Source organism: Protopterus annectens, chromosome 12.part0, assembly GCF_019279795.1.
Source record: "Protopterus annectens isolate FY-2018-M chromosome 12.part0, PAN1.0, whole genome shotgun sequence".
In the NCBI taxonomy this organism is placed as follows: domain Eukaryota; kingdom Metazoa; phylum Chordata; order Ceratodontiformes; family Protopteridae; genus Protopterus; species Protopterus annectens.
In genome coordinates, this window is record NC_056746.1 from 941,258,177 (window position 1) to 941,270,683 (window position 12,507).

The following is a 12,507-nucleotide window of genomic DNA, read 5'->3' on the forward strand; positions in this document are numbered from 1 at the left end:
TCTTTGTGTTGTCTATGGGGGTGGGTTTGTCTTTTGAGCCTCCCCTAAAAAAGGCATTATGAGGGAGGCAAGAGCCTTTGCCAGTATTCGAAAACCCAGGGGTGACAGATGCAAGCCGTCCCTAGCGAAGCAACGTGGCTTGTTGAACATGTCATCCCAGGCTGACAGACTCTGGATCCCTTTTGAATGACACCAATACTTTAGCCAATTGTTAAAATTGATAATTTTGTCTTTATACTGTGGCATCATTCTTGGTGAGGGTAAGATGCTACTCAAGGTCAGCGTCATACCGGCCTGGGCTACATGATCAAAGAGCTCCTGTACGTCTTTTTTCATGTAATCCAGGGAGGTACGTCTCAGGTCATTCACACCAGCATGGACAATGATGGAGTCATATTTGTACTTGCTTTGGAGTAACCTGAGTGATTGTGTTATGTGGTGGATCCTGGCACCCAACAGGCAGCTTACAGTGACCTTCTCCTTGTTCAGCCTGGTGAGTGGGACGTCAGTGTGTCTGACAATAGAGTCACCTATTACAAGTGTATTAGGTGTGTTGTTTAGCCTTAAGGGCTGTGACTGTGTAGCACACTGACTTTGTGAGCTATGTGCTACGTGGATATTGTTTCGTGGTAGGTGTTGCTTGGATGTCTGCTTTGGAGGTCTCTGCTGCTTAGGCAGATTTTTATTTAGAGCCTCCGAGTATGTTTTTGTGTGTTTATGTGTTTGGTTTGCTGATGCGATAGGTCTATGTGAGACTGGATTTGTGGCGTGTGTGGTTACCTTCTCCTCCTGACAGGCTGTGCCAGTACTGGGTTGAGAGAGCTTAGCCTCCAGTTTGGCTATATAGTTGCATCTCTCACATATATTTGTGCTTGTTGGGAGGAGGAGATGGTGGTCTGTATATATAAGGCAGTTGTAACATTGCCTCAAGATTCCCAGATTCACCAGCTGGACTGGAGAGTAAACTCGAAAATTACCTTTGGACATGCCTGAATAATATAGGGAACTACTTATTGACTTGATCAGAAAGAACCAATAGGGAGCAAGTGCTTAGAAGGAGTATAAGAGGATGTAGTGCTTTAGTTTGCGTTTACCTATGAGATTACTTATATGAGCAAGTGCAGGGCTATAGAATGAGAATAGAGTGCTTAATTAGAGATTTAGAGCAGTTCTAAGGGAAAACGTGAAGAGCAGACTTTGTGGAGCCGGGAATACTTTAAACCTGTTTAAGCGGCACTGCCCGATGCTGCTCTGTGCGCAAGACCGTGCAAAAAGAGGGTTGCAGGGTTTTAAGAGAGAAAGATCAAGGAGTTTAGAGTTGACCCAAAATTGCCAATAAAACTACAGCTTCTAGGCAGTAACCACTCCTACAGGGACAGGCAGGCTGTTCAGTGTTAACCACTGCCACTGGTGAACACAGAGACTTCCCTTTAGCCCAAGCAAGCACTGGCCTCCAAGAAACTTACAAACAGTTCAGAACAGCAAATCTGTAATTGAACTTTCTTAAATTTCAGAAAGTGGGAAAAAAGCAAGATTTTTTTTTTTTTTTCTTTTTTGTTTTAGTTTAAAGGTAGCAGAGATACACAAGTAGCAAAATATTCACAACAGTGCAATAAATGACCCCACACTTGAGTGCTAGGCCAAAATCAGGTAAAATGCAGTTTTAAGAGAAAAAAACGATTTTAAATTAAGTGCAACACAGGAAATGCAGTAAACAGGCTCTAGATGTGTTCTAAATACTGTTTCTAATACAGATATAAACTTTAGCAAGCCAGAAAACGCTGAAAAGTAGGCGGCAAAGCAATAATTCTTAACAAAAAATCAGAAAAAAATACTTAAAATCTCAAAAGTGGCTCCTTTCTTCTCTCAGCGTTTTCTCCCCTTGGTAGGTGCTTCAGCAACAACTAACAATCCTGGAAAGACGCCAAAACCACGAGGCAGCAGGGTTTTAAGAGACAGAGATCAAGGAGTTTAGAATTGACCCAAAATGGCCAATAAAACTACAGCTTCTAGGCAGTAACCACTTCTACAGGGACAGGCAGGCTGTTCAGTGTTAACCACTGCCACTGGTGAACACAGAGACTTCCCTTTAGCCCAAGCAAGCACTGGCCTCCAAGAAACTTACAAACAGTTCAGAACAGCAAATCTGTAACTGAACTTTCTTAAATTTCAGAAAGTGGGAAAAAAGCAAGATTTTTTTGTTTTTTTTCTTTTTTTGTTTTAGTTTAAAGTTAGCAGAGATACACAAGTAGCAAAATATTCACAACAGTGCAATAAATGACCCCACACTTGAGTGCTAGGCCAAAATCAGGTAAAATGCAGTTTTAAGAGAAAAAAACGATTTTAAATTAAGTGCAACACAGGAAATGCAGTAAACAGGCTCTAGATGTGTTCTAAATACTGTTTCTAATACAGATATAAACTTCAGCAAGCCAGAAAACGCCAAAAAGTAGGCGGCAAAGCAGTAATTCTTAACAAAAAATCAGAAGAAAATACTTAAAATCTCAAAAGTGGCTCCTTTCTTCTCTCAGTGTTTTCTCCCCTTGGTAGGTGCTTCAGCAACAACTAACAAGCCTGGAAAAATGCCAAAACCACGAGGCAGCAGGGTTTTAAGAGACAGAGATCAAGGAGTTTAGAATTTACCCAAAATGGCCAGTAAAACTACAGCTTCTAGGCAGTAACCACTCCTACAGGGACAGGCAGGCTGTTCAGTGTTAACCACTGCTACTGGTGAACACAGAGACTTCCCTTTAGCCCAAGCAAGCACTGGCCTCCAAGAAACTTACAAACAGTTCAGAACAGCAAATCTGTAACTGAACTTTCTTAAATTTCAGAATTGAATTTACATAAGCTGCCACACACTCTGTAAAGATTTTTAGGGGATTTTTTGAGGAAATATTTTTAGTACTGAAAATATACTAAATAATAATAAAAAATTATGTGCCAAATGTGTATGAATGTATATATATTTAGTTACTTTAACCTCAATTCTGCTTTGATTAGATTTACTGCATCACACCAGAGATTTAAATAGTAAATTCAAACACACATTTTTTTTTCATGTCGCTATTGCCAAGTACTATTAGTACAATTCCCCCATTTATCATAGTGGTGGACATTCATGCACACTCATGTACATACTTGCACACTCTTATACATTACTAGTTTACTTCATCCACTGTTTTCTGTATTTTTTTATGGTTTTTCTACTAGTTTTCATTGTATAAACATGTTTTGCGGCTGTAAACATGAGAAGTATCATGACAGGTTTTTTTTGCAAAGCACTGATTTTTTTTTTCTGAGCTGTTAATTAGTTTTTTATGCACACTGATATACATGGATAGATATTTACTAGATGATATTATTAGACAGATGCATTTTTATATTTATTGTGTTCTAGTTAGATTGCGTTTATGGTTAGATAGCTGTGGGTTTTTTCTTGATTTTAGTTCTTGTCACAGACCTGATGAAGGCTTTATTGCATTAGGTAACTGAAAGCAATTTTAGTTAAATGTCTTTTTAGGTTCATAGGTGTGTACTAGGCTAATGACCCTGGAGCCTTTACAAGCCTAGCCATAGGATTACCCTGGCATAGTGCCACCCGACCTTAGTTCCCAGTGCCTCTGTCGAGTGGAGCCACTGGAGTTATCCCCGGGGTGAATTTTCTGTTTCCCATCCACTCATCAAGATTTCTCTTGAAGAGAGTCAGTGAGGAGCTCTTCTTGACATGTATGGGAAGTCTGTTCCATAGCATGGGCAGTCTCTGGGTTATGAACCTGTCCCTCCAGCGTGTTCTGTTAATTGTGGTAATGAGGTTGAGGTCTCTGGAGCATGTGGTACAGAGGGACTGGGATTTCTTTAGATGTAGCATTTCTAACAGAGCTGGGTCAGACATGGCTTCGTAAGTCAAGCAGAGATCGCCTCTAAGTAGGTGATATGAGACAGAGAATAGTTGGAGTTTTTTGAGTCTGTCCATATAGGACAAGTGTTTAAGGCCTAGGATCCTCTTTGTGAGATACTTTTGCATCCTCTCCAGTTGTTGCAGGTGTCTAGTGAGGTACATGCCAAATGGGGCATTGTACTCGATGACTGGCCTAATGAGGGTAGAGTAGAGGGAGACAATGACCTCTTTCTTCCTGGATGCAAAACCCTTAGTAATGAGATGTGCCACATAGAAGGACTTTCTGACCACAGTGACAATGTGGTGGTCAAAAGAGAGGTTGCTATCAACCTGTGTTCCCAGATCTCTTACAACGCATTCTGTGTTCAGTGGACTACCATCAGTGTGGTAATTCATGGGAACCGAGTTTTTCCCAAAGGGGATGACGACACATTTTTTGGCATTGAGCTTAAGGTCATGGTTCTGACACCAGTCGTTGGTCTCAGTGAGGCCATTCTGTAGGATGTCAGCATCACTTGGGGAGTTAATAATAGCTCCCAACTCGCAATCATCTGTGAACTTGGTCAGCCAGAGTCCCTTTGTGCTGGCCTGGACATCAGAGAAGTAGATACCAAACAGGAGAGGACCCAGGACCAAACCCTGTGGGACTCCACCCATGACTAGTCGGCAATCTGACTTGGAGTCAGTTACTTTCACACTGTGGGTTCTATCTGTGAGCCAGTTTGCAACCCACCTAGTCATATAGAGGTTGATGCCAAACTTAGTGAGTTTTTCTATGATTTCTGAGTGGGGAATGGTATCAAAAGCCTTGGCCAGATCAGGGTAGGCTGTATGAACCACCTTGCCTTCATCCACAGCTCTGGTGACTGATTCAAAGAAGTCCACCAATTTGAGCAGGCATGATCTACCCTTCACAAAACCAAACTGTGTAGGATCCAGAGTTTGGAGATTCCCTATATCCTTGTTTATTAGGTCCATGATGATGCGCTCCATAGCTTTGCATATCAGACTCTTCAGGCTAATGGGGCAATAGTTACCAGGGTCTGTAGTTGCTCCTTCTTTGTAGAGAGGGATGACTGTAGCAGTGCACCATTTGGTAGGGACAAAACCTGAGGTGAGGCTGTGATTGAACAGGGCACACAGGTGAGGTGCCAGTTCACTCTGTACTTCATGTAGAACACAACCAGGGATATGGTCAGGTCCCATAGAAGCTATATTCTTGGCCTTGGACAGTGCTGTTTTAACCTGTGCAGCAGTAATACTGGGTGCCTGGCAATCTACTGGTATTGTGATTGGTCCTTTTGGGGGTAAAGTTGGCACTGAATTTGTCGGCCAGTATACTGGCAATGTCTGTTGGCTCAGTATAGGAGGTACCATTATGCAGTAGCTCAGAGCAAATCTGGATATTGCCGTGGAGATTCTTTACATAACTATAGAAGGCCTTGTAGTTGTTTTAACTATCTGCTGCAATTCTGTTTTCATAGCTAGCTTTAGAGGATTTGATGAGGTATCTCAACTTTTTGCTGAGGCTGATAAGGGAGTTTTTCCAGTCTTGGGACTTCACCTTATTCCGCATCAGTTTCCTCCTTCTGTTGTAGAGTTTGTTTATGGCAGGGGACCACCAGATTGGCTTCCTTTTTTTGGAGGAGAGCATCTTGGTTCTGTTGGGTATGGCGAGACCCATGCATTTGTGTACATATTTGTACAGTGCATTGGTGTATGATTCTGCAGTCACGCAACTATTCTCCATTTGCATGGTTGCCATGAAGTTAACCACCTCTGTTTTTAGGAGCCCAAAGTTAGCTTTGGAGAAGTTTTTCATGGTGGTTACCTTTGCCGGGGGGGGGGGGGGTTGGATTTCGAGAGTGATTAGTTTGTGGTCAGATCTAACCAGGGAGGAGCTGACTATTGGTGTAGAGCAACGGTCGCCCATGTTATGTGTATTTTATACTTTTCTGAATACCTGATTTTGGGATGTAGGTTGCAAATAGGTAGTGTTTTCCTTAACTAGGATTTAGTTTGATCTAGTCAGTAAGTAGCGTGCGGGGTGTTATTTTGTTCTAAAATGCACTTTTATGGCCCTATTTATACTGTTTGCCTTGAATGGACTGGTTTGAAATTAAACAATACATACATTTTCTACACCTACTCAAGTATATAAAAGCTGATATGTTTAACATTGTCAAAATATTTCAGATTTTTTGTAACTGATGCTTGCTTCCTTGTCTGTAACGAATAAAGGCTTGTTGCTTTGGAACACTACCTGGGTTTCATGATTTTTGGAAATTATTGTGACTGAGCTCATCAACAAAGTTTTAAGACCACTAGTTTCTTTGTTTTTATTTATATAAATGCAGGATAACAATTCACATTTACAAGTGTCATCTAAAAAAACCCTTAGATATTTGCTGCCTGCACTTTTTTACCATCATCCATGTAGTAACCCTTTGTGCATTAAAAACAATGCCCTTCCTAAATTTTTAAATGTTTTTTTCCTCCATGTTATATCTTTTGCCATCAACACAATAAACACTCATATGCTCTTGTAGTATGTTTAATTGGTGCACTGATTCAAAGACATTTTTCCAGCATGGGCATTCAAGAAAAAATGAAGTACTGTTGTCAGAGTAAAGTATGCTCAACAGAAAGCATAGATGGTAATTACTTGGAAGATTTTAGATTTCCAGCTACTGAAAATAAAAAGTAAGAGGACAGCAGAATGTATTGCTCCAGTGCCCATTTTTTCAGCATTTCTAGGTTTCTGGAAAGAAATCTCAAAACATTTCCTGAGTGTCTGAGTCTCTCATTGGAAGTTCTAGCTTGGCTGGAGTTTTCATTTAGTTTTTACTGATTTGTTTTTCAGTGTGACCTTCTAACTCTTTGTTTTAATTTGTTAGAGATATTTTGCAGTCAGCCTAATGATAATGGACATCAGCTGAGTAGTCTCTTATGCTTAGTCAAACACTCTGCTTGTGCTATGTTGACGAGGTCATAACAAGGCCGAAATATGCATATCCATAGCTAGTGGGGTTTGGCTTTATTGGCCTGAAATTGTCCATTAAAACGACTTCAAAAGTAAAAGTCATGGACAATCAAAATTGCCATTTAGCTAAAACACCTGATGTTCATAAGGGTCATTTGCATATATCCCATGTGCCTCTGTTACAGGAGGTTTGGGAGGTCACTCATTGGAAGTTCTAGCTTGGCTGGAGTTTTCATTTAGTTTTTACTGATTGGTTTTTCAGTGTGACCTTCTAACTCTTTGTTTTAATGAGTGTCTGAGTCTGGAATGTGGGGACTAGAACATTTTTACACCAGATGCCCCTGTTGCTACATCATCTTTTTTTCTTACTGTGTTTCACAAATCCCATAACCTAATGCCATGTCAGAGCCACCCTACAGCACAACTACCACATAATTATTCTAATATCCCTTTGTTTGTGTGTGTTATGCTTCAGCACCCTAAATAAGTTGAACATAATGGCATAGAAAGTAACATAGCTGCAGTTTTATCTAGGATAGATACAGTGCAATAATTTCTCCTAGTGTTTGTTTGTTGGTGTCACCCACCATCTTACAGCATTTTGCAGAATGTTTCACTTCATGAGCTACACTAACCCCAAATCTCAATTTAATTGTACTAGTTCTACACCCCACCCATCCTGCATGCCAGTCTTTGGTTTACAGAAATTCTAACATTCACTACCCCATGACTTTTCAGTACTAATAGACAATATCCAACCCCACCCAAGGAATGTAGAACAATCCCTTAGTTTGTGGCTGTATCTCAAGGAATACTGCTAGCATCTTTACAGTCTATGCCTGAGCTTGCCCAGGCCACAAATGCAGCAATGTGTGTATTGTGACAACATAAGATAATAATTAGACCGTCACATGTCAGTTCTGACCATTGCTACCTCTAGAACCCCTTCTCTCCAAGACTAGATGTTTGGCAAAATCTACAGTAATAGAGTATTACACAGCAGGACTTTTATATTGTGGAACAATGAACCATTCAGTCAATGAACCATACATTGGGCATAGATTTTGCTAATGATGGCAGCTTATTTAGCATTTTAGTTGCCAGACAGCAGCATCAAATTGAGGACTCAGCAGCTGTGTACCTCCTCAACTTTTATAGGTGTTAAGATTAAAGACATTGCACTGTTTCAGTAACCATCAGGGAAAACTGACAAAAGCTATATGCAATAGATCTCTTCAGAAAGGTAGAACATATTGTAAAATATGTGGGTTTATGCATTTGGTTAAGACAAATAAGCGGAGTAAGAAAGAAAAAATCCCCCAGCATGCATTATGGTAACTGGATTGCCAAGCCCCTGCCATTGCCTCCACAGAAGATCAGATCAAATAGCCAATTAGCTCTAAACCAAAAGGCAGGTTAAAAAAATAATGCTAATAATAATAATAATAATAATAATAATAATAATAATAAAACACACAAGCAAACAGATCATAATTTGTTATGAACTTTATGATCTCAGATGGTCTCAAAGTAACTATAGCACATTTACTAAGCATTTTTAATGTGCAGTCTTGTCTATCTTTGCAGCTAGAGAGATGTGAGGGTGGCAACAATTAGACTGGTGAACAAAATAATGAAGTATGAACCAGATAACTGAAAATGAAAACAATATGTCTCTGCATTCTGATTGTTTTGTATCAGTCAGTATGCAAATCAGTGAAAGATAGAATGTAAAAAAAAATATGCTGGCCTCTGAAAAGTGATAAATGAAGCCTTCATATGGGAAGTAAACACATAGTTTTAGGTAAGTTCTGCAGCATAGCAGTTCTAGGCTTATCTACACCCCAGAAATCTCAGGTTTTACTATCAGCCAGCATGTGCTGGGTGAAACAAATTGGAAAGGGGGTGAGAATGAGTAACTGTCTGATGTGAGTCCAGCATTCTTGGGGAAGATTTAGTGGAGTCCCAAAGCAAGAGGCCCACCTGCCTGATGCTACAGTCCCTAAAACCTGCTACTCAGGAAAGTAACCACCAAGGATGCATAGGTATTGCTGATGGAAGTCAGAGGTGTGTGAGGCATGCAGTCACAATGGACCCAGCTCAATGGGTACTGCTGATGGAAGTCAGAGGTGTGTGAAGCATGCAGTCACAATGGACCCAGCTCAGTGGGTGCTGCATCACACCTTCTGACCATCTGGGAAGTGTTAAGAACATGCAAAAAAAATTCCAATCTCTGCTGAACGACACACGACCCTTAGGGATCAGTAAGAATGAGTTGGTCTGCCTATTCAGTAAGGGGTTCAAGGCTGTGAGTAGGCAACAGTGGCAAAGAATTATTTAAAAATGCAGTGTAATACAAAAACAGTCATCGGTTTAAAATTAATATGCAAGGGTTCTAAAGAGCTTTTGGCATTTATATTGAGACTTAGCAATTTCATAATTTGTTAAATAAATAACAAAGGTGGTGCAGGGCAAGAAAAGCTTCTTTATGCCTTTATAATTTTTGTTTTAAATAAATTATGGTCATTTGCAGCATGATCTGTGTATTTAAAGCCACATAGGTTCATAGGTAGGTACTAGGCTATTGGCCGTATGGCCTATATAAGCCTAGCCAAAGAGTACACTGGCTTTTGCCACCCAAGAAAATTATTTTCCTGTGCCCCTGTCAAGCAGAGCCACAGAAGTGATCCCCGGGGTGAATTTTCTATCTCCCATCCAATCATCAAGATTTTTCTTGAAGAGTGCTAATGAGGAGCTTTGTTTGATATAGATAGGTAGTTTGTTCCAGAGTATGGGAAGTCTCTGAGACAGGAATCTATCCCTCCAGCATGTTCTGTTTATTGTGGTGACAAGGTTTAGGTCCCCAGAGCATGTAGCTCGGAGGGATTTCTTTACGTGGAGCATGTCCAACAGCTCTAGGTTTGACATAGCTTTGTATGTTAGGCAGAGATCGCCTCTGAGTATGCCATATGCGACAAAGTAAAGCTGGAGTTTTCTGAGACGGTCTGCGTGGGGCATCTGTTTGAAGCTGGTAATCCTCTTTGTGAGGTATTTCTGTGGCCTTTCCAGTTGTTGTAGATGTCTTGTGAGGTACATACCAAAAGGGGCGTTGTACTCTATAATGAGTCTAATGAGTGATGAGTAGAGGGGAACAATGACCTCTTTTTTCCTGGATAAGAAACCTTTTGTGATGAGGTGTGCCACGTAGAAGGATTTCCTGACTACTATGGCGATGTGATTATGAAAGGAGAGACTACTGTCCACCTGTGTCCCAAGGTCTCTTATCACACTTTTGGTGTTAAGTAGACTACCGCCTATGTGGTAGTTCATGGGTACAGAGTTTTTACCAAAAGGGAAGGCAATGCATTTTTTGGCATTGAGCTTGAGGCCATGGCTTTGACACCAGGCATCTGCATCAGTGAGGCCCTTTTGTAGGATGTCCACATCATTAGGAGATTTGATTATGGCTCCTAGTTTGCAGTCATCTGCGAACTTTGTTAGGCAAAGACCTTCTGTGTTAGCCTGTACTTCAGAGAAGTAGATACCAAACAGGAGAGGACCTAGGACTGAACCCTGTGGTACTCCACTTGTCACTGATCTGAAGTTGGATTTAGAATCTGCTACTTTCACAGTGTGTGTTCGGTCAGTGAGCCAGTTGGCAGCCCATCTTATGACATAGGGATTTATACCTAGTTTAGTGAGTTTATCTATAATTCCAGAGTGGGGATGGTGTCGAAAGCCTTGGCAAGATCTAGATAGGCTGTGTGTATCACCTTACCCTCATCTACAGCTTTGGTGACCGCTTCAAAGAAGTCTATCAGGTTTAGGAGACATGATCTTCCTTTTACAAACCCAAACTGGGTAGGGTCCAGAGTTTGGAGATTACCAATGTCATTGTTTGTAAGTTCCATGATGATATGCTCCATAGCCTTGCAGACCAGGCTCGTCAGGCTAATGGGGCGGTAGTTCCCGGGGTCCGTGGTGGCTCCCCCTTTGTGGAGTGGGATAACTGTTGCTGTGCGCCATTCAGTGGGCACAAAGCCTGAGGTGAGGCTATGATTGAACATGGCACTCAGGTGGGGTGCCAGTTCGTTCTGTAGTTCATGTAGAACACAGCCTGGGATGTTGTCAGGTCCCGTGGATGCTGTGTTCTTGGCATTGGAGACTGTGTTTCTTACCTGTGCAGCTGTAATTACAGGTACTTTGCATTCTTCCGGTATAGAGATGGGCCCTTTAGGGGATGAGAGAGGGGTAAAGTTAGCACTGAACCTATCTGCCAGGATGTTGGCAATATCAGTTGGTTCGGTATATTTAGTGCCATTGTGCTGTAACGCAGAGCAGATCTGAGTGTTGCCATTTCTTGACATAGCTATAGAATGCTTTGTGGTTGTCTTTAGAATCAGTGGCGATTTTGTTTTCATAACTAGCTTTGGAGGATTTTATGAGGGATCTCAACTTCTTACTGAGGCTAACCACGGAGTTCCTCCAATCATGGTATTTTACTCTTTTTTGCAACAGTTTCTTTCTTCTGTTGTAGAGTTTGTTTATAGCAGGGGACCACCAGATTGGCTTCCTTTTTGCATTAAATGCACTAGGTAGACTGTTTTGCAGAAATGCTATGGCCAGTGCTGGAAACTGCCTAAGTTATTACACATTGACAATATTAAATAAAGGCGCATGGTGTTAGTGACTATTTCCTAAACTGTCATAGTTGTTTTGGAATATCAAATGGCATGGATCTGAAAAAATAGCACATCCAACAGTTCAGAAGGTTTTATGTAAAAAAACTGTATTGAAAATTTTGATAACAGTATAAAAAAATACATAAAATTGATTTCTAACACCACTTTTTTTCTGTTGCTGAGAAACAGCTCACTTTAATCGAATGGAAGACATGGCCTTCTTCCGGAATATCACTGTCAAACTAAATCAGCTCCATACTAATGTATCTTCTAACCAAGTTACTGAGTGGTGGATTATTCGGGCATGGAGCAATGACTGTTTTGGTGAGAGCTGCAAGAACATAGAGCTTGTTATATTGAACGACAAGGTCAGCCCTTCAAGTCTGGGATTCCTAGCTGGATATGGGTAAGTATTCAAAACATTATCATTTGTTTTACTCATTTTAAAAGCCTCACTGCTTGAATGGACACGTTTTAACCTTATAACAGTGATGGTCACCCTGGAGGCACCCCCTTTCCTCTTACAACACGGACTGATTCCTTAGATACACCCCTAATTGTGTTATAGCATGACTGATACCTTAGATGCACTCCTGATTCTGTTGTAGCACAAGTGATACCTTAGATACACCCCTGATTCTGTTATAGCATGACTGATACCTTAGATACACCCCTGATTCTGTTATAACATGAGTGATAGCTTGGATACACTCACAATCTCACAATGTTAATATAGCAGCAGAAGCATGACTGTATCAGTGTACCTTCTATAACATCAGGAGTAGTTTAGACATACCTGCACTTCTCTTGAAGCCATGAGCATTAGCTTGAGTAACATGCACAGACCTCTTAGCAGCATGGAGACACTGACACTCATCTTAAAATGGTATGCCTTAGCTTAAATGCACCCCTGCTCTTCTTAAAATGATATCGGTCACCTT

General features: G+C 40.9%; 1 protein-coding gene across 1 annotated transcript in view; it reads left to right on the top strand.

The window, feature by feature from the left end:
* The window catches only part of LOC122816231 (piezo-type mechanosensitive ion channel component 2-like), a 1,381,906-nt gene that overhangs the window by 1,344,123 nt on the left and 25,276 nt on the right, over nucleotides 1-12,507 (top strand). Inside the window, exon 51 of the mRNA XM_044088974.1 lies at nucleotides 11,756-11,972. Coding sequence (XP_043944909.1) covers nucleotides 11,756-11,972 — 217 coding nt within the window. The remainder of the gene's footprint in view (nucleotides 1-11,755; nucleotides 11,973-12,507) is intronic.